This window comes from Saccoglossus kowalevskii, chromosome 2 (assembly GCF_978046115.1).
Source record: "Saccoglossus kowalevskii chromosome 2, keSacKowa6.1, whole genome shotgun sequence".
Classification (NCBI taxonomy): domain Eukaryota; kingdom Metazoa; phylum Hemichordata; class Enteropneusta; family Harrimaniidae; genus Saccoglossus; species Saccoglossus kowalevskii.
The window spans coordinates 34,966,740-34,990,720 of NC_140642.1; the positions used below are offsets into that span (position 1 = coordinate 34,966,740).

The following is a 23,981-nucleotide window of genomic DNA, read 5'->3' on the forward strand; positions in this document are numbered from 1 at the left end:
CAATGGGACATGGCTCACCTAAGACCTCAAACCCAATAGGACATGGCTCACCTATGACCTCCCCCAATAGGACATGGATCACCTAAGATCTCCCCCAATGGAACATGGCTCACTTAAGACCTCAAACCCAATAGGACATGGCTCACCTAAGACCTCACCCCAATAGGACATTAATCACCTAAGACCTCACCCCAATAGGACATGAATCACCTAAAACCTCACCCAAATGGAACATGGCTCACCTAAGACCTCAAACCCAATAGGACATGGCTCACCTAAGACCTCCCCCAATGGGACATGGCTCACCTAAGACCTCACCCCAATGAAACTTGGATCACATAAGACCCTAATGCCAATAGGACATGGATCACCTAAGACCTCACCCCAATAGAACATGGATCACCTAAGAGCTCACCGCAATGTGACATTGATCACCTAAGACCTCACCCCAATGGGACATGGCTCACCTAAGACCTCCCCCAATAGGACATGGATCACCTATGACCAGACCTCACCCCAATGGGACATGGATCACCCAAGACCTCCCCCAATGGGACATGGCTCACCTAAGACCTCAAACCCAATAGGACATGGCTCGATCACCTAAGACCTTGCCCCAATAGGACATGAATCACTTAAGACCTCACCCCAATGTGACATGGATCACCTAAGACCTCCCCCAATGGGACATGGCTCACCTGAGACCTCACCCCAATGGGGCATGGCTTACCTAAGACCTCAAACCCAATAGGACATGGATCACCTAAGACCTCAAACCCAATAGGACATGGCTTACCTAAGACCTCACCCCAATGGGACATGGCTCACCTAAGACCTCACCCCAATGGGACTTGGCTCACCTGAGACCTCAAACCCAATAGAACATGGCTCACCTAAAACCTCACCCCAATAGGACATGGCTCACCTAGGACCTCACCCCAATGGGACATGGCTTACCTAAGACCTCAAACCCAATAGGACATGGATCACCTAAGACCTCACCCCAATGGGACATGGCTTACCTAAGACCTCAAACCCAATAGGACATGGCTCACCTAAGACCTCACCCCAACGGGACATGGCTCACCTAAGACCTCACCCCAATGGGACTTGGCTTACCTAAGACATCAAACCCAATAGGACATAGATCACCTAAGACCTCACCCCAATAGGACATGGATCACCTAAGATCTCAAACCCAATAGGACATGGATCACCTAAGACCTCACCCCAATGGGACATGGCTTACCTAAGACCTCAAACCCAATAGGACATGGCTCACCTAAGACCTCACCCCAATGGGACATGGCTCACCTAAGACCTCACCCCAATGGGACTTGGCTTACCTAAGACATCAAACCCAATAGGACATGGCTCACCTAAGACCTCACCCCAATGGGACATGGCTTACCTAAGACCTCAAACCCAATAGGACATGGCTCACCTAAGACCTCAAACCTAATAGGATATGAATCACCTAAGACCTCACCCCAATGGGCTGCCTGTTACACTCTTTCATTTGCACACATGGGAGTCAAAAACTAATGACATAACTGTGATATCTTACCTGCAGGAGAAATCAAAGCCAATTTACAGCCATGTTTAAAACCTGGATCAACACCAAGGATAGATTTACCTCGCACTGGTGGGGAAAGAAGCAATTTCTTTAGATTCTGAGCAAACACATCAATAGATGCCAATTCCGCCATTTTACCAAGCTCAGATCTGAAAAAAAAAGATGACATGTAACAGTCTTCCTCTGTTTTTAGTATACATTTAATTACATGTATATACAAGAGGACAGGCATAATATATGAATTGTAGTACAATCGTTCAAATATTGGACAACTCAAGGATCAAAGTGAAAGTGAAGTTCAATATCAATATTGAATGTAGGCAATGCATTGAATATAGGCAATGCATTGAATGTAGGCAATGCATTGAATGTAGGCAATGCATTGAATGTAGGCAATGCATTGAATTTAGGCAATGCATTGAATGTAGGCAATGCATTGAATACAGGCAATGCATTGAATGTAGGCAATGCATTGAATGTAGACAATGCATTCAATATAGGCAATGCATTGGATGTAGGCAATGCATTGGATGTAGGCAATGCATTGAATATAGGCAGTACATTGAATGTAGGCAATGCATTGAATATAGGCATTGCATTGAATGTAGGCAATGCATTGAATGTAGACAATGCATTGAATGTAGGCAATGCATTGAATGTAGGCAATGCATTGAATATAGGCAATGCATTGAATGTAGGCAATGCATTGAATATAGGCAATGGATTGAATGTAGGCAATGCATTGAATATAGGCAATGCATTGAATGTAGGCAATGCCATTGAATATAGGCAATGCATTGAATGTAGGCAATGCATTGAATGAAGGCAATGCATTGAATTTAGGCAATGCATTGAATATAGGCAATGCATTGGATATAGGCAATGTATTGAATGTAGGCAATGCATTGAATGTAGACAATGCATTCAATATAGGCAATGCATTGGATGTAGGCAATGCATTGGATGTAGGCAATGCATTGGATGTAGGCAATGCATTGAATATAGGCAATGCATTGAATGTAGACAATGCATTCAATATAGGCAATGCATTGGATGTAGGCAATGCATTGAATATAGGCAATACATTGAATGTAGGCAATACATTGAATATAGGCATTGCCTTGAATGTAGGCAATGCATTGAATGTAGACAATGCATTGAATGTAGGCAATGCATTGAATGTAGGCAATGCATTGAATATAGGCAATGCATTGAATGTAGGCAATGCATTGAATATAGGCAATGGATTGAATGTAGGCAATGGATTGAATATAGGCAATGCATTGAATGTAGGCAATGCCATTGAATATAGGCAATGCATTGAATGTAGGCAATGCATTGAATGAAGGCAATGCATTGAATGAAGGCAATGCCATTGATTGTAGGCAATGCCATTGAATGTAGGCAATGCATTGAATGTAGGCAATGCCATTGAATGTAGGCAATGCATTGAATGTAGGCAATGCATTGAATGTAGGCAATGCATTGAATGTAGGCAATGCATTGAATGTAGACAATGCATTCAATATAGGCAATGCATTGGATGCAGGCAATGCATTGAATATAGGCAATGCATTGAATATAGGCAATGCATTGAATGTAGACAATGCATTGAATGTAGGCAATGCATTGAATGTAGGCAATGCATTGAATATAGGCAATGCATTGAATGTAGGCAATGTCATTGAATATAGGCAATGCATTGAATGTAGGCAATGTATTGAATGTAGGCAATGCATTGAATATAGGCAATGCATTGAATGTAGGCAATGCATTGAATGTAGGCAATGCCATTGAATGTAGGCAATGCATTGAATGTAGGCAATGCATTGAATGTAGACAATGCATTCAATATAGGCAATGCATTGGATGCAGGCAATGCATTGAATATAGGCAATGCATTGAATATAGGCAATGCATTGAATGTAGACAATGCATTGAATGTAGGCAATGCATTGAATGTAGGCAATGCATTGAATGCAGGCAATGCATTGAATATCGGCAATGCATTGAATGTAGGCAATGCATTGAATGTAGGCAATGCATTGAATGTAGGCAATGCATTGAACGTAGGCAATGCATTGAATATAGGCAATGCATTGAATGTAGGCAATGCATTGAATATAGGCAATGCATTGAATGTAGGCAATGCACTGAATATAGGCAATGCATTGAATATAGGCAATGCATTGAATATAGGCAATGCATTGAATGTAGGCAATGCATTGAATGTAGGCAATACATTGAATGTAGGCAATGCATTGAATGTAGGCAATACATTGAATGTAGGCAATGCATTGAATGTAGGTATTGCATTGAATGTAGGCAATGCATTGAATGTAGGCAATGCCATTGAATGTAGGCAATGCATTGAATGAAGGCAATGTATTGAATGAAGGCAATGCCATTGAATGTATGCAATGCCATTGAATGTAGGCAATGCATTGAATGTAGGCAATACATTGAATGTAGACAATGCATTCAATATAGGCAATGCATTGGATGCAGGCAATGCATTGAATATAGGCAATGCATTGAATTTAGGCAATGCATTGAATGTAGACAATGCATTGAATGTAGGCAATGCATTGAATGTAGGCAATGCATTGACTGCATTCAATGCATTGAATATAGGCAATGCATTGAATGTAGGCAATGCCATTGAATGTAGGCAATGCATTGAATGTAGACAATGCATTGAATGTAGGCAATGCATTGAATGTAGGCAATGCATTGAATGTAGGCAATGCATTGAACGTAGGCAATGCATTGAATATAGGCAATGCATTGAATGAAGGCAATGCATTGAATATAGGCAATGCATTGAATGTAGGCAATGCACTGAATATAGGCAATGCATTGAATATAGGCAATGCATTGAATGTAGGCAATGCATTGAATGTAGGCAATGCATTGAATGTAGGCAATACATTGAATGTAGGCAATGCATTGAATGTAGGTATTGCATTGAATGTAGGCAATGCATTGAATGTAGGCAATGCCATTGAATGTAGGCAATGCATTGAATGAAGGCAATGTATTGAATGAAGGCAATGCCATTGAATGTATGCAATGCCATTGAATGTAGGCAATGCATTGAATGTAGGCAATACATTGAATGTAGACAATGCATTCAATATAGGCAATGCATTGGATGCAGGCAATGCATTGAATATAGGCAATGCATTGAATTTAGGCAATGCATTGAATGTAGACAATGCATTGAATGTAGGCAATGCATTGAATGTAGGCAATGCATTGACTGCATTCAATGCATTGAATATAGGCAATGCATTGAATGTAGGCAATGCCATTGAATGTAGGCAATGCATTGAATGTAGACAATGCATTGAATGTAGGCAATGCATTGAATGTAGGCAATGCATTGAATGTAGGCAATGCATTGAACGTAGGCAATGCATTGAATATAGGCAATGCATTGAATGTAGGCAATGCATTGAATATAGGCAATGCATTGAATGTAGGCAATGCACTGAATATAGGCATTGCATTGAATATAGGCAATGCATTGAATATAGGCAATGCATTGAATGTAGGCAATGCATTGAATGTAGGCAATACATTGAATGTAGGCAATGCATTGAATGTAGGCAATACATTGAATGTAGGCAATGCATTGAATGTAGGTATTGCATTGAATGTAGGCAATGCATTGAATGTAGGCAATGCCATTGAATGTAGGCAATGCATTGAATGTAGGCAATACATTGAATGTAGGCAATGCATTGAATGTAGGTATTGCATTGAATGTAGGCAATGCATTGAATGTAGGCAATGCCATTGAATGTAGGCAATGCATTGAATGTAGGCAATGCATTGAATGTAGGCAATGCATTGAATGTAGGCAATGTCATTGAATATAGGCAATGCATTGAATGAAGGCAATGCCATTGACTATAGGCAATGCATTGAATGTAGGCAATGTCATTGAATATAGGCAATGCATTGAATGTAGGCAATGCATTGAATATAGGCAATGCATTGAATGTAGGCAATGTCATTGAATGTAGGCAATGTCATTGAATATAGGCAATGCATTGAATGTAGGCAATGCATTGAATGTAGGCAATGCATTGAATATAGGCAATGCATTGAATGTAGGCAATGTCATTGAATATAGGCAATGCATTGAATGTAGGCAATGCATTGAATATAGGCAATGCATTGAATGTAGGCAATGTCATTGAATATAGGCAATGCATTGAATGTAGGCAATGTCATTGAATGTAGGCAATGCATTGAATATAGGCAATGCATTGAATGTGGGCAATGTCATTGAATATAGGCAATGCATTGAATGTAGGCAATGCATTGAATATAGGCAATGCATTGAATGTAGGCAATGTCATTGAATATAGGCAATGCATTGAATGTAGGCAATGCATTGAATGTAGGCAATGCATTGAATATAGGCAATGCATTGAATGTAGGCAATGTCATTGAATGTAGGCAATGCATTGAATATAGGCAATGCATTGAATGTAGGCAATGTCATTGAATATAGGCAATGCATTGAATGTAGGCAATGTCATTGAATATAGGCAATGCATTGAATGTAGGCAATGTCATTGAATGTAGGCAATGCATTGAATGTAGGCAATGTCATTGAATGTAGGCAATGCATTGAATGTAGGCAATGCATTGAATGTAGGCAATGTCATTGAGTATAGGCAATGTCATTGAATATAGGCAATGTCATTGAATGTAGGCACGCATTGAATGTAGGCAATGCATTGAATGTAGGCAATGTCATTGAATGTAGGCAATGCATTGAATGAAGGCAATGTCATTGAATGTAGGCAATGCATTGAATGTGGGCAATGTCATTGAATATAGGCAATGCATTGAATGTAGGCAATGCATTGAATATAGGCAATGCATTGAATGTAGGCAATGTCATTGAATATAGGCAATGCATTGAATGTAGGCAATGCATTGAATGTAGGCAATGCATTGAATATAGGCAATGCATTGAATGTAGGCAATGTCATTGAATGTAGGCAATGCATTGAATATAGGCAATGCATTGAATGTAGGCAATGTCATTGAATATAGGCAATGCATTGAATGTAGGCAATGTCATTGAATATAGGCAATGCATTGAATGTAGGCAATGTCATTGAATGTAGGCAATGCATTGAATATAGGCAATGTATTGAATGTAGGCAATGCATTGAATGTAGGCAATGCCATTGAATATAGGCAATGTCATTGAATATAGGCAATGTCATTGAATGTAGGCAATGCATTGAATGTAGGCAATGCATTGAATGTAGGCAATGTCATTGAATGTAGGCAATGCATTGAATGAAGGCAATGCATTGAATGAAGGCAATGCCATTGAATGTAGACAATGCCATTGAATGTAGGCAATGCATTGAATGTAGGCAATGCATTGAATGTAGGCAATGCATTGAATGTAGGCAATGCATTGAATGTAGGCAATGCCATTGAATGTAGGCAATGCCATTGAATATAGGCAATGCATTGAATGTAGGCAATGCATTGAATGTAGGCAATGCATTGAATGTAGGCAATGCATTGAATGAAGGCAATGCATTGAATGAAGGCAATGCCATTGAATATAGGCAATGCATTGAATGTAGGCAATGCATTGAATGAAGGCAATGCCATTGAATATAGGCAATGCATTGAATGTAGGCAATGTCATTGAATATAGGCAATGTCATTGAATGTAGGCAATGCATTGAATGTAGGCAATGCATTGAATATAGGCAATGCATTGAATGTAGGCAATGCATTGAATGTAGGCAATGCACTGTCCCAGAGCATTTATGTACCACATTTTATTCAAATGTGATGATCAGTAATTGAGATATCAGTGTTAATTAATTATGTTAATTAGGTGATTAATAAGCATAAATATTTACCAAAAACTAATTGGGTTTCTGCATAGTTCTCTTTAAAAGTTTCATTAAAATCCAATTTGTGGTTCTTTATATATCAGTGGAACATTATGCAAATTAGGTAATTAATATCCAATTAAAACTAATCAGCATAATCCTAGAAGATCTATGTAGCAAGTCACATTGAAATATGATGATTACTAATTGATATATCAAAAGCTGAAAATTAATTAATTATGCAAATTAGGTAATTAATATGTACTCATATTACCCTAAAAACTATCAGGTCTGTGCAGTGTCCTATGACATCTATGTACCAAGTGTCATTGAAATGTGATGATTACTACTTGAAATATCAAAAGCAGAAAATTAATTAATTATGCAAATTAGCTAATTAATATATAGTGATATTACCCTAAAAACTATCAGGTCTGTGCAGTGTCCTATGACATCTATGTACCAAGTTTCATTGAAATGTGACAATTACTACTTGAAATATCAAAAGCTGAAAATTAATTAATTATGCTAATTAGGTAATTAATATATAGTGATATTACCCTAAAAACTATCAGGTCTGTGCAGTGTCCTATGACATCTATGTACCAAGTTTCATTGAAATGTGACAATTACTACTTGAAATATCAAAAGCTGAAAATTAATTAATTATGCTAATTAGGTAATTAATATCTACTGATATTACCCTAAAAACTATCAGGTTTGTGCAGTGTCCTATGACATCTATGTACCAAGTTTTATTGAAATGTGATGATTAGTACTCGAGATATCAGTGGAAAAGCCGAAAATTGATTAATCATTATGCAAATTAGGTAATTAATATTGCACAGATTTTTACCCAAAACTAATCAAATCTGTGCATTAGTTTGGAGCATCTGTGTGCCAAGTTTCATCAAAATCCAATGAGTGGCTCTTTAGATATCAGTGGAACAGTCATGGAACAGCTAAAAATCAGCTAATTATCATGCAAATTAGGTAATCAATACGCATGGATTTTTACCAAAACCTAATCAAATCTGCGCATTGGCCCAGAGCATCTATACACCAAGTTTCATCAAAAACCAAAAACTGATGTATGGTTCTTGAGATGTCAGTGGAACAGACGGACACACATACACACACACATACCCACATACAGGTGTCCCATGAATTGTTGAGCCACCATTGAATTAACTTTTAATATAGTTGAATTAACTTTTAATATAGTTGCGATATGAACTCGATTAAAACGCGTTCCTATATAGGGTTGCGTTTTAATTGGAGTTTAATTAAACTCAATTACAATGCAATACAATGGAGAATTGCACTTTAATTAAGTTTAATTAAACTAGAGTTGAATATCCCGTGACTGAACATAGAAATGTTTGCGAAGCTTAGGTTTAGTATCGGGGTAAGGTATGGTACAATTATATTAATATAATATTAATATTAATATAACGTGAACCATACCTTCCCTGATACTAAACCTAAGCTTCGCAAACCTGACTTAAATTCGATTAAATATTAATATAAATTATGAAACATTGTGGAGCCACCAATTTGGGGCTCCACTTGTACAAAGGGCTCCACTTTGTTTGTGTGTGTCTGGTCTATTGGCTCTACTTCTACGTTTACACTTTGTTTTAAACAGCAAACAATGTGGAGCCCGAGTGCAAGGCTCCATTTTCAGGAGGGGCTTCACATCGTTGGTGTGTAAACAGGCTAATAGTTCCACATTTCATGGTTTACCAACGCCCACACACACACACACACATACAGACACTAACTGCAAAGACTCCCTTTTTGTGCTTCGCACATGGGAGTCAAACATACAGCTAGACATTATTTTATTTTTATTTCACACAATGCCGATGTAAGACGGGGGCTGATTCACTCGCAACCCTAATACATCACCATTCGCAAGAGATTTAAAATTTAAATACATATTATATTTCAGCACTAGCCAGAAGTAAAGATGCCGCTAAGACATTATTTCACACAGCGGCCAGACTACGTTTAGTGTATGTAGCACACGCATGCATAAATAGCATCGTAGACATTCAGAATGTTGATACATTTCAACACATGTAACTTGAAAACAAGTGGCTAGGACATCAGACTTAATTTTATTTAACACAATGCCAATGTAGCTAGCACTCGCACTCACTCACAACTACATAAAAATTGTCACTCGCAACTGCCACTTTCAAGCGCTACCAACTGCCACTTTCAAGCGCTACCAACTGCCACTTTCAAGCGCTACCAACTGCCACTTTCAAGCGCTACCAACTGCCACTTTCAAGCGCTACCAACTGCCACTTTCGAGCGCTACCAACTGCTACTTTCTAGCACTCGCAACAGGACACATTTTGCTACTTGCAACTCGCAACTCACCATTCGCAACTGGTGTATTTATGCACCCTTACATACCTCATTCCCCAGGATATCATGGATTGCCACTAACTGTTTATATTTTTCTAACAGTATACCATACCTCATTTGTCTTATCATCAATGGCTGTATTAGTCTGTTAAAACTATCTTCTATACATATTTTCAAAAAGTTACGTATGTATGGAGTACAGTGATCTGGAGTCCAATTCTTCTTACACCAGTCTTTAAATCTAAAGATGATTTGATCTGGTAAAACTACTTTGACGGTTAATACTTTCTGACTTTCTCCTCGATTTAATGCCAGGACCTATAATTTAATCAAAGAATTGAGATAATTAGACCAACAGGTGGTCAGAGATGGTTCACCAACAGGTGGTCGGAATGGTTCACCAACAGGTGGTCAGAGATGGTTCACCAACAGGTGGTCGGAATGGTTCACCAACAGGTGGTCAGAGATGGTTCACCAACAGGTGGTCGGAATGGTTCACCAACAGGTGGTCAGAGATGGTTCACCAACAGGTGGTCAGGAATGGTTCACCAACAGGCGGTCGGAGATGGTTCACCAACAGGTGGTCGGAATGGTTCACCAACAGGTGGTCGGAATGGTTCACCAACAGGTGGTCAGAGATGGTTCACCAACAGGTGGTCGGAATGGTTCACCAACAGGTGGTCAGAGATGGTTAACCAACAGGTGGTCAGGAATGGTTCACCAACAGGCGGTCGGAGATGGTTAACCAACAAGTGGTCGGGGATGGTTCACCAACAGGTGGTCGGGATGGTTAACCAACAAGTGGTCAGAGATGGTTAACCAACAAGTGGTCGGGGATGGTTCACCAACAGGTGGTCGGGATGGTTAACCAACAAGTGGTCGGAATGGTTCACCAACAGGTGGTCGGAGATGGTTCACCAACAGGTGGTCGGATTGGTTCACCAACAGGCGGTCGGAGATGGTTCGCCAACAGGTGGTCAGGAATGGTTCACCAACATGTGGTCGGAATGGTTCACCAACAGGTGGTCGGGATGGTTCACCAACAGGTGGTCAGAGATGGTTCACCAACAGGTGGTCAGGAATGGTTCACCAACAGGCGGTCAGAGATGGTTCACCAACAGGTGGTCGGAATGGTTCGCCAACAGGTGGTCGGAGATGGTTCACCAACAGGTGGTCGGATTGGTTCGCCAACAGGTGGTCGGATTGGTTCGCCAACAGGTGGTCAGAGATGGTTCACCAACAGGTGGTCAGGAATGGTTCACCAACAGGTGGTCAGAGATGGTTAACCAACAAGTGGTCGGGATGGTTCACCAACAGGTGGTCAGAGATGGTTCACCAACAGGTGGTCGGAATGGTTCGCCAACAGGTGGTCGGAGATGGTTCGCCAACAGGTGGTCAGAGATGGTTCACCAACAGGTGGTCGGAATGGTTCGCCAACAGGTGGTCGGAGATGGTTCGCCAACAGGTGGTCGGGATGGTTCACCAACAGGTGGTCGGGATGGTTCACCAACAGGTGGTCGGAGATGGTTCACCAACAGGTGGTCAGAGATGGTTCACCAACAGGTGGTCGGGATGGTTCACCAACAGGTGGTCGGGATGATTCACCAACAGGTGGTCGGAGATGGTTCGCCAACAGGTGGTCGGGATGGTTCACCAACAGGTGGTCGGAGATGGTTCACCAACAGGTGGTCAGAGATGGTTCACCAACAGGTGGTCAGGAATGGTTCACCAACAGGTGGTCAGGAATGGTTAACCAACAGGTGGTCGGAATGGTTCGCCAACAAGTGGTCGGAGATGGTTCGCCAACAGGTGGTCAGAGATGGTTCACCAACAGGTGGTCGGAATGGTTCGCCAACAGGTGGTCGGAGATGGTTCGCCAACAGGTGGCCAGAGATGGTTCACCAACAGGTGGTCGGAATGGTTCGCCAACAGGTGGTCGGAGATGGTTCACCAACAGGTGGTTGGAATGGTTCACCAACAGGTGGTCGGAATGGTTCACCAACAGGTGGTCAGAGATGGTTCACCAACAGGTGGTCGGAATGGTTCACCAACAGGTGGTCAGAGATGGTTAACCAACAGGTGGTCAGGAATGGTTCACCAACAGGCAGTCGGAGATGGTTAACCAACAAGTGATCGGGGATGGTTCACCAACAGGTGGTCGGGATGGTTAACCAACAAGTGGTCAGAGATGGTTAACCAACAAGTGGTCGGGGATGGTTCACCAACAGGTGGTCGGGATGGTTAACCAACAAGTGGTCGGAATGGTTCACAAACAGGTGGTCGGAGATGGTTCACCAACAGGCGGTCGGAGATGGTTCGCTAACAGGTGGTCGGAGATGGTTCGCCAACAGGTGGTCAGGAATGGTTCACCAACATGTGGTCGGAATGGTTCACCAACATGTGGTCGGAATGGTTCACCAACAGGTGGTCGGCATGGTTCACCAACAGGTGGTCAGAGATGGTTCACCAACAGGTGGTCAGGAATGGTTCACCAACAGGCGGTCGGAGATGGTTCACCAACAGGTGGTCGGAATGGTTCGCCAACAGGTGGTCGGAGATGGTTCGCCAACAGGTGGTCAGAGATGGTTCACCAACAGGTGGTCAGAGATGGTTCACCAACAGGTGGTCGGAATGGTTCGCCAACAGGTGGTCGGAGATGGTTCGCCAACAGGTGGTCAGGAATGGTTCACCAACAGGTGGTCAGAGATGATTTACCAACAGGAGGTCGGGATGGTTCACCAATAGGTGGTGGGGATGGTTCACCAACAGGTGGTGGGGATGGTTCACCAAACTAGTGCCAGCTGACATTCGCCTGCTTTAATCTGATCTTGAAACGTATTTCCATATAAGATGCAAATCGCCAATCGCACAGCAGTCAAAACAGCAGTCCCTGTTTTCGGACTTCATCTGAACAGAGACTATTGAATTAGTGTTATCACAACAAAATTAGGGCAAATCACACAAGAATGAAAATGTAATGTTGACACGAATGACAGTATAGATAACAAGATGAAATAAAATGTCATGTATGTCAAATAAAATGAAATAAAATAAAATGAAATAAGATGAAAATAAGATGAAATGAAAATAAGATGAAAATAAGATGAAAATAAGATGAAAATAAGATGAAATAAAATGTCATGCTCTATGAGAAGCGAATATATTGTATTTAGACACACACTTCAGTCAGTTATTTAAAGATGACTTGTTTAGACGCACACCTCAGTCAGTTATTTAAAGATGACTTGTTTAGACACACTGTTGCATACGACTTATGTACCACTTCCGTGTCACTGAGAATGTTCTAGAACCGTACTGTGTCTGGGTGGAATATTCTAGATTTTGTTTAGAAACTGGTTGAATAGGTAATAGAACACTGTAGTAGGCAATAGAAGGTAATGGAACATTCTAGAAATCGGTAGTAAGTTCCAGACTCATTATGTATGCTGATGTAATGGTCTATTTATAGACAGTGTGGGTATATATAGGGGAGTTGTTCAGCACTGAGTTCAGATCGGAGATCTCGTTGAATTGTATTGGAGTTTAAGTATCTAGTTATTGGAGTAGTGGAGTTTTACCGCGTTATTGTACTTGATGTTTGCAGAGTATAATAATACCAGTACCAGTTGAAACCTCATCTGTTGGCTCCGTGTTCGTATTTTATCATCGCCGCCAGGGAAGTCTTTCTGTTACTGTTGCCATTTTGGTATTTGAACAATCACACCTGTACTATACCAATTACGGTAATATTACGTTGTGTGTGACACACACACCTCAGTCAGTTATTTAAAGATGACTTGTTTAGACACACACCTCAGTCAGTTATTTAAAGATGACTTGTTTAGACACACACCTCAGTCAGTTATTTAAAGATGACTTGTTTAGACACACACCTCAGTCAGTTATTTAAAGATGACTTGTTTAGACACACACCTCAGTCAGTTATTTAAAGATGACTTGTTTAGACGCACACCTCAGTCAGTTATTTAAAGATGACTTGTTTAGACACACACCTCAGTCATTAATTTAAAGATGACTTGTTTAGACACACACCTCAGTCAGTTATTTAAAGATGACTTGTTTAGACACACACCTCAGTCAGTTATTTAAAGATGACTTGTTTAGACACACACCTCAGTCAGTTATTTAAAGATGACTTGTTTACACACACACCTCAGTCAGTTATTTACCAATAGAACATACAAAGTAATTTGCATACCTGATGAGGCTTGATTAACTTCAAAGAAGAACTGAAGTCAAAGTATTGCTCAAATTTTTGGACATCTTTATCGTTTTTATTTTCTTTCTTTTTACTGCCTGATTTCTGACTAGATTCTATCTGTACATTGCTCGATTTACATCTGTATCAAACAAACCACAATAACATTATGCTAAGAATGGGGAGAAAAAACTGATACAACACAAAAGTGAAACTAGAGTTTTTGACACAATCTATATTGTTTTCTTGTGATTAACTGTCATAACAAAAGCCATACTGATCAGTCAATATCTAAAATGTATGTAAAGTGAAAAAAACAGGAAAATATCAAAATATTACTCACAACTCTCTTATTTTATTCAATGTATTTCCATCTTTTGCTATTATATCAGCTACAATATGCTGCACACTTTGTTCAACCTCTGCCAATGTTGAAACACCTATGTGTAGTAAACAAAGTAGAAAGACATAAAATTATTTATTGAAAAGTAACCAATGTATATATATATATATATAAAACTTTAAAGTGCCTGTGCAATGCCCACCCTCACGTTTCCCATTTTAGATCTGTGTCCCATTGAAATGGGCAGTTATTGATTTTTTTGCCGAAAATGATTACTTGTATCCAAGTAAATTTGGGATATTTCTCGTGTTGTAGCCACGCCCACCTATCCTGAAACGATCGACTGTTTCCGGATTTCCGACTCTCGAAAGTGCGCCACCAAATGCCAAAATGGGAGAGGAAGTCATACCCCTGAGCCATAATAACACTGGTTATTCAGTATACTTTTAAACGATATATATTTTTCGGTCTGCGTTTTTTTTTTTGTGTGTGTGACTATTTTAATTTTTTTTGAGAGAGTTTTTAGATGTTGTGTTGTGGGCAGTTGCAGTGAAACGTATAGTCATAGTGTAAGTATTCACACGTTTCTAATCGACCCGAAGGTGCGACATCAGTGGACGAAAGCCACTTAACCTCAGATTCATTTTTTTTTTTGGAGAAACTGTCGTCGTTCATGAAAAAACAACGTTGACAACATAAACCTGGCACAACACTTTTGAAAGAAATAGATTCCGGACCATGATCACCGAGGTGGATTTCAGAAGAGAGAGAGACGTCCGGCAAGTGTTTCAAATGAGTTGACTTTTTTGCGATCCTGATTATCGTTTTATAGAGACCATTTAGTCCCTGTTAGGTAAAAGGTAGCAATAATTTTGACACTGACACGAAAACGAAGCGTCGGACAAACAGGAAATTACACAGCCCTTACACACTGCTAATTGTTTTCATTTTCGAAGGCTAAAAGTTTCTGAATTGTTTGGTGATTGGTGTTGAATGTCGAATTCACACCTCTGTTCTTTTTTTACCTCCATGCTTGCAGCTTGATCTGCGTAATAATTTATGAAATAAGAATCCGGGCTTGGTCAATGTGTTTCCACCAAATAAAGTTTTAATATGATGTTATAATTATGACAATCACGTCATGGATCACGCTAACTCGAATCCACCGAATTTATCGATATGTGTGTCGATCTCGATTATTTTTGTTATCCAATTAAACGCCATTTTTAACGCACTTGCCCTCTTCGTGACCCGATGCGTTCACCTATTTCAACAAAATTTCACTTTATTTCCACGCGGCTGTCATTTATTTAGTAACTGTGATTTGTTGTTTTTTTAAGTATTTTATAGTGATCACTATAGTCTAATGTTTAGAATGTCAAAATATGTTCTCCTTTATTTTAATTTTGAAAGTTTTACTCAGACGTTCGATGAAATACAACAGTGTAGTGACGTGCCTAGTAACCTGCTAAATAACGAGATAATTCGTCAAGTTCTATTTTGTCCAGCGACAGTGCACAAACGTGCGCCGGTGACGATCACGGTGACCAGCTATACCAGCACGGACATATTTCGCATCTAACTCAATCCCATGCAGCAAAAATTGATACTATGTGTTCATTATGGTCCATTCCTCCTCGACGAACAAGTACATAAGTGAAAATTTAGTCAAAGACGAGAAAACTGCACAAGAAATTTGCCTTATTTACACGTATCGGCAATGCAAGCTGCCATGCGACTTCCCCTTCTGACGTCACAAGGGTAATTTCCGTATGCAAATGAGAAGCTAATGAGGAGCCTCGTTTTAAAATACACAAAATAAAGTTGCCGTAGATTGAGTTTAAAACACATTTTTTCACTTAAAAAAAATAATTCATGCTTAGAAACATGAAAATTAATAATATTTATGTATCAATGGATAATTTTAGGCGTGAAAATAGCAGCCATTTCACAGGCACTTTAAATCTATAATCATCTAAACATTGGTTCAATTATCTTGAATTATCAGTTCGGAGGGCATTATGTTAGTCTGATAAACTGTAGACTATCAATGAGATAGTGTAGAAACATTGGACAGCATCCCGCTTAAGAACAAGCAGCATTTTGGTTGAGATGTACATTTCAATTAGAGGAATTACCTGCGAGGAATGCAGTAGATGATGGTTGGATTGGAATATTCAGATAAGCGTAAGACTTGTAAATCTATCAATGATTACACAATCATATGGCATTACACTTTGATAAATGGTTGTTCCCTATAAGGTGGCTTGTTTATTATTAAGTGTTAGTAATTTTACTTTATGACAAACTATAAAATGATCCAAGACTAGGCTATCCTATCATGAATACATGCACCTTTGGAATCTCAGTTGGTATGGTATGAAACAATTAAGATATATTAAGTCACTGACTTTACATAGAGATTGTGCACTAACCACAATGCTTGATATGATGTAATGTATTAATAAAATACAAGACATTGATTGTATGAGCTGAAGCCATTTATTGGCCTAATGCAGCCATATTGGTAAGCTTTAGAAAAAATATAATTGGTTGATGTCACATCAGCAGACTCACCTTTCAATCCAGGCTGAACCAATGATTGCATATTAATATTACAACATTTTCCTAATATAGATACAGCTGCTGGTTCCAATCCAAGTTTTCTTGCTCTTTCTGCTAATGTTGATTTACTACCAGTTTTGAATGGTGCATACTTCGAAACAAATCAGAATTATGTATAGTCAACAAGCTGACCTAGATTTATTATGCTTGTATCATTAGTGACTGTTAATCTGACATTTTGATGTACACTACATGTATTTACCATGACATTATGACATATCCCACTGTTACCATGACACTATGACATCCTACTGTTACCATGACACTATGACATATTCTACTGTTACCCTGACACAATGACATATTCTACTGTTACCATGACACAATGACATATCCTACTGTTACCATGACACTATGACATATCCTACTGTTACAATGACACTATGACATATCCTGCTGTTACCCTGACACAATGAAATATCCTACTGTTACCCTGACACAATGACATGTCCTACTGTTACCCTGACACAATGACATATTCTACTGTTACCCTGACACAATGACATATTCTACTGTTACCCTGACACAATGACATATTCTACTGTTACCCTGACACAATGACATGTCCTACTGTTACCTTGACACAATGACATGTCCTACTGTTACCCTGACACAATGACATATTCTACTGTTACCCTGACACAATGACATATCCTACTGTTACCCTGACACAATGACATATTCTACTGTTACCCTGACACAGTGACATATCCTACTGTTACCCTGACACAATGACATATCCTAATGTTACCCTGACACAATGACATATCCTACTGTTACCCTGACACAATGACATATCCAACTGTTACCATGACATATCCTACTGTTACTATGACACTATGACATATTCTACTGTTACCCTGACACAATGACATATCCTACTGTTACCCTGACACAATGACATATCATACTGTTACCCTGACACAATGACATATCCTACTGTTACCCTGACACAATGACATATCCTACTGTTACCCTGACACAATGACATATTCTATTGTTACCCTGACACAATGATATATCCTACTGCTACCCTGACCAATGACATATCCTACTGTTACCCTGATACAATGACATATCCAACTGTTACCATGACACTATGACATATCCTACTGTTACCATGACACAATGACATATCCTACTGTTACCCTGACCAATGACATATCCTACTGTTACCCTGACACAATGACATATCCAACTGTTACCATGACACTATGACATATCTTACTGTTACCCTGACACAATGACATATCCTACTGTTACCCTGACACAATGACATATCATACTGTTACCCTGACACAATGACATATCCTACTGTTACCCTGACACAATGACATATCCTACTGTTACCCTGACACAATGACATATTCTATTGTTACCCTGACACAATGATATATCCTACTGCTACCCTGACCAATGACATATCCTACTGTTACCCTGATACAATGACATATCCAACTGTTACCATGACACTATGACATATCCTACTGTTACCATGACACAATGACATATCCTACTGTTACCCTGACCAATGACATATCCTACTGTTACCCTGACACAATGACATATCCAACTGTTACCATGACACTATGACATATCTTACTGTTACCCTGACACAATGACATATCCAACTGTTACCATGACACTATGACATATCTTACTGTTACCCTAACACTATGACATATCCTACTGTTACCCTGACACAGTGACATATCCTACTGTTACCATGACACAATGACATATCCTACTGTTACCCTGACACAATGACATATCCTACTGTTACCCTGACACAATGACATATTCTACTGCTACCCTGACCAATGACATATCCTATTGTGGCAGGACTCCAGAAGACGTATCTACACTTTATGCAATTTTTTTAATTATGCTAATTTATTCATGACGTAGCAGTTTCTGTGCTCATGAATATTCATTAATTTGTGGGGCAATACATTCTAAAAGGGGCGATATATTATTTTTGGGGGAAGAGTTAGAAAGGGGGATCAGTAATCATTAGGGGGGTCAATACAAAAGAAGGGACCCATTTAGAGAGCAGCCATGCTCCTCCGTGTCTGTTGTTGCACGTGACCTACAGCTGTCAACTGTGTTCGTTCTTCGTCGACTTCGACTTCGACTGGCTTCCATGTGAGGTAGTATTCTTGTGTTCTGTTTTTCTGACTTGAGTTTTTGAATCCGCTGTTTATGTTTTTAACGTCTTTCATGTCTTTTGTACAAGTGTCCAATTCGTGATTCGAACTTGCGATCTTTGAGTTCCCAGCGCACTGTCTTGTCCACTGTACCACGAGTGTCTTCACACAAGAGATAGGATTTAAGTCCTATTCATAGGAGCACTGTCTTCACTAGCATTCAAAAATCTAACTAAACATACTGGATTCGAACCAGCGATCGCTCACATTGCTGACATAGTACAAATCAACTGAGCTACGTGGGTAGTCATGCAAATTGAATAATTTGTTGTCATATTTAGCTTTATTGCCAAATAGTGTTTGCGAGAAAAAGATGCACAGGCAAAAGAATTGAACCTGGGTCCTTCGGATCACTATGTAGAGAACTGACCCACAAGACCACGATGGATTGACTGGTTGTGTTTGCATTTGATAAGAGTATATAGTGTGTATATATATAGAAATACAACATATTTCTATTATTGAGTTACAATTGTCAAAAAATTGGCAATTTTGTGTTTTTACTTGTGTAAACTATATACATGGCATAACCCATTAGTGTACATTTTGCCAATTAGGTGTTTGCCATTTGCGTTGCCCATACCTGACCCGACCCTAAACCTAATGCCAAGACACGTTCCTGTTTATATTTGCTCAATAATGATACTCTGTTGTGCACTGTCTGCGGGTAAGTTGCATTGATGTCAACTGATTAAACAAGTCGCATTTAAGTAATTTCCACTATTAACAAGTGGTTAAATTGTGACAATAAATGTGTGGACAAACATTTGAGATTAATTTTGGTGTAGACAACTCGTTTAATTATTTTACACCATTACAAGTTGTTAAATTGAGAGAATAAATTTCTCAACAAATATTTAATACTTAGTTTGGTGTAAACAACTCACGTTTGATTAATTCCCACAATTACAGGCTGTTAAATTAAAAGAATAAATGTGTGGACAAATATTTTAGACTTATTTTGGTGTAGACAGCTCTCGTTTGATTAATTTCCACAATTACAAGTTGTTAAATTGAGAGAATAAGTGTGCGGACAAATATTTTAGACTTATTTTGGTGTAGACAGCAATCGTTTAATTATTTTACACCATTACAAGTTGTTAAATTGAGAGAATAAATGTGCGGACAAATATTTTAGACTTATTTTGGTGTAGACAGCTCTCGTTTAATTATTTTACACCATTACAAGTTGTTAAATTGAGAGAATAAATGTATGGACTATAATTTGAGTCTTATTTTGGTGTAAACAACTCGCGTTTGATTAATTCCCACAAATACAAGTTGTTAAATTGAGAGAATAAATGTGTGGACAAATATTTTAGACTTATTTTGGTGTAGAAAAGTCGCATTTAATTTACTTCCACAAATTACAAATTGTTAAATTGAGAGAATAAATGTGTGGACAAATATTTGAGACTTATTTTGGTGTAGACAACTCTCATTTAATAATTTTACACCATTACAAGTTGTTAAATTGAGAGAATAAATGTATGGACAAGTATTTGAAACTTATTTTGGTGTAGACAACTCTCATTTGATTAATTCCAACAATTACAAGTTCTTAAATTGACAGAATGAATGTATGGACAAATATTGACCATTATATTTGTGAGTAAATACCTGTTGTTTAATTAATTTCCACCTCTACAAGGTTGTTAAATTGAGAGAATAAATGTGTGGATAAATATTTGATACTTATTTAGGTGTAAGAACTCGTGTTTGACCAACTTCCACCATTGCAAGTTGTTAAAATAATGAAATAAATATACTGGTATCATTGGATATTTGATTTAATTGTGAAACTTTCTAACAAAATGTTAACTGCTGGCTTTGAACCCTCAATCAACAATTCCGCAGACACAGTATAAATTCAACAACACCACAGAAGATATTCGTCTGTTGCCTGAATTGTTTTCGTAATATAGGGAACGCCATGGACGCTTTAACAAAACTTACCTTGACTTGGGTCTTGTTTATCTCTTGTGACTGGAAACTGTTGAACAAATTGCTCGTCGTCCAGTTTAAGACGCAAGTTATTTTATTATTTATTCATTCAGTTTTGTATGGTGGAGTTTTGTGAGGTTTATTATTTTTTCGCGACGTTCTTTGCTTACTTGTTTATGGTTTGAGAGATTTCAGTTTATTTGATTTACGTTTTTACGGTAGCTCTGAGCGGGACTCGAACCCACTGTCTTTTCAAGCTAATTTTGTTTTATTTTGATGGCACGCTTGTGTACCACGCCACGACGTTGGTCGTTAAGTGGTGTTCATTTTTCTAACTACTCCAGTGTTCCGATGAGTTGAACGGAAAAGCCAAAACAATTGCTCGTTTCTGATTGCTTCGGTTCTGGTGAGTGTGTATCTAGTGTGATTCGAACCCATGTCGTTTGTATTGAGCGTTTTTTTATTTCCCATGTTGGCTACTCCGTAATATGCAACCACTTCCCCGTTTTATTGTGATTTTGAGAGCGTTTAATGATGTCTTCCTCGCCCGTCACGCCATGACCCAGTTTCAACCACACGACCATTTTGCAACAAGTGCTAGGATTTATTACCGTTATTATCATTATATTGTCACATGATTTATTTTACCTTATGTGCAATGTCTTAAGTATCTTTATTGTAATTTGTATATACCAATTCGTATATACCGAGGAAACGACCCCGATTGAAGGTCATGTATTTTGTGACGTCACCAATTCGTGTGTAGGTACGGCTTCTAGATCCGTGCCCCTATTGTTACCCTGACACAATGACATATCCTACTGTTACCCTGACACAATGACATATTCTACTGCTACCCTGACCAATGACATATCCTATTGTGGCAGGACTCCAGAAGACGTATCTACACTTTATGCAATTTTTTTAATTATGCTAATTTATTCATGACGTAGCAGTTTCTGTGCTCATGAATATTCATTAATTTGTGGGGCAATACATTCTAAAAGGGGCGATATATTATTTTTGGGGGAAGAGTTAGAAAGGGGGATCAGTAATCATTAGGGGGGTCAATACAAAAGAAGGGACCCATTTAGAGAGCAGCCATGCTCCTCCGTGTCTGTTGTTGCACGTGACCTACAGCTGTCAACTGTGTTCGTTCTTCGTCGACTTCGACTTCGACTGGCTTCCATGTGAGGTAGTATTCTTGTGTTCTGTTTTTCTGACTTGAGTTTTTGAATCCGCTGTTTATGTTTTTAACGTCTTTCATGTCTTTTGTACAAGTGTCCAATTCGTGATTCGAACTTGCGATCTTTGAGTTCCCAGCGCACTGTCTTGTCCACTGTACCACGAGTGTCTTCACACAAGAGATAGGATTTAAGTCCTATTCATAGGAGCACTGTCTTCACTAGCATTCAAAAATCTAACTAAACATACTGGATTCGAACCAGCGATCGCTCACATTGCTGACATAGTACAAATCAACTGAGCTACGTGGGTAGTCATGCAAATTGAATAATTTGTTGTCATATTTAGCTTTATTGCCAAATAGTGTTTGCGAGAAAAAGATGCACAGGCAAAAGAATTGAACCTGGGTCCTTCGGATCACTATGTAGAGAACTGACCCACAAGACCACGATGGATTGACTGGTTGTGTTTGCATTTGATAAGAGTATATAGTGTGTATATATATAGAAATACAACATATTTCTATTATTGAGTTACAATTGTCAAAAAATTGGCAATTTTGTGTTTTTACTTGTGTAAACTATATACATGGCATAACCCATTAGTGTACATTTTGCCAATTAGGTGTTTGCCATTTGCGTTGCCCATACCTGACCCGACCCTAAACCTAATGCCAAGACACGTTCCTGTTTATATTTGCTCAATAATGATACTCTGTTGTGCACTGTCTGCGGGTAAGTTGCATTGATGTCAACTGATTAAACAAGTCGCATTTAAGTAATTTCCACTATTAACAAGTGGTTAAATTGTGACAATAAATGTGTGGACAAACATTTGAGATTAATTTTGGTGTAGACAACTCGTTTAATTATTTTACACCATTACAAGTTGTTAAATTGAGAGAATAAATTTCTCAACAAATATTTAATACTTAGTTTGGTGTAAACAACTCACGTTTGATTAATTCCCACAATTACAGGCTGTTAAATTAAAAGAATAAATGTGTGGACAAATATTTTAGACTTATTTTGGTGTAGACAGCTCTCGTTTGATTAATTTCCACAATTACAAGTTGTTAAATTGAGAGAATAAGTGTGCGGACAAATATTTTAGACTTATTTTGGTGTAGACAGCAATCGTTTAATTATTTTACACCATTACAAGTTGTTAAATTGAGAGAATAAATGTGCGGACAAATATTTTAGACTTATTTTGGTGTAGACAGCTCTCGTTTAATTATTTTACACCATTACAAGTTGTTAAATTGAGAGAATAAATGTATGGACTATAATTTGAGTCTTATTTTGGTGTAAACAACTCGCGTTTGATTAATTCCCACAAATACAAGTTGTTAAATTGAGAGAATAAATGTGTGGACAAATATTTTAGACTTATTTTGGTGTAGAAAAGTCGCATTTAATTTACTTCCACAAATTACAAATTGTTAAATTGAGAGAATAAATGTGTGGACAAATATTTGAGACTTATTTTGGTGTAGACAACTCTCATTTAATAATTTTACACCATTACAAGTTGTTAAATTGAGAGAATAAATGTATGGACAAGTATTTGAAACTTATTTTGGTGTAGACAACTCTCATTTGATTAATTCCAACAA

At 38.7% G+C, this 23,981-nt stretch overlaps 1 protein-coding gene across 1 annotated transcript in view; it reads right to left on the reverse strand.

Moving 5' to 3' along the window:
- LOC102809841 (S1 RNA-binding domain-containing protein 1-like) overlaps positions 1–23,981 on the reverse strand; it is a 52,690-nt gene that overhangs the window by 18,386 nt on the left and 10,323 nt on the right. The window contains exons 4-8 of the mRNA XM_085494921.1: positions 16,980–17,118; positions 14,403–14,499; positions 14,060–14,201; positions 9,953–10,158; positions 1,568–1,725 (exon numbers count right to left, since the gene is read on the reverse strand). Of these exons, the coding sequence (XP_085351047.1) occupies positions 1,568–1,725; positions 9,953–10,158; positions 14,060–14,201; positions 14,403–14,499; positions 16,980–17,118 (742 nt within the window). The remainder of the gene's footprint in view (positions 1–1,567; positions 1,726–9,952; positions 10,159–14,059; positions 14,202–14,402; positions 14,500–16,979; positions 17,119–23,981) is intronic.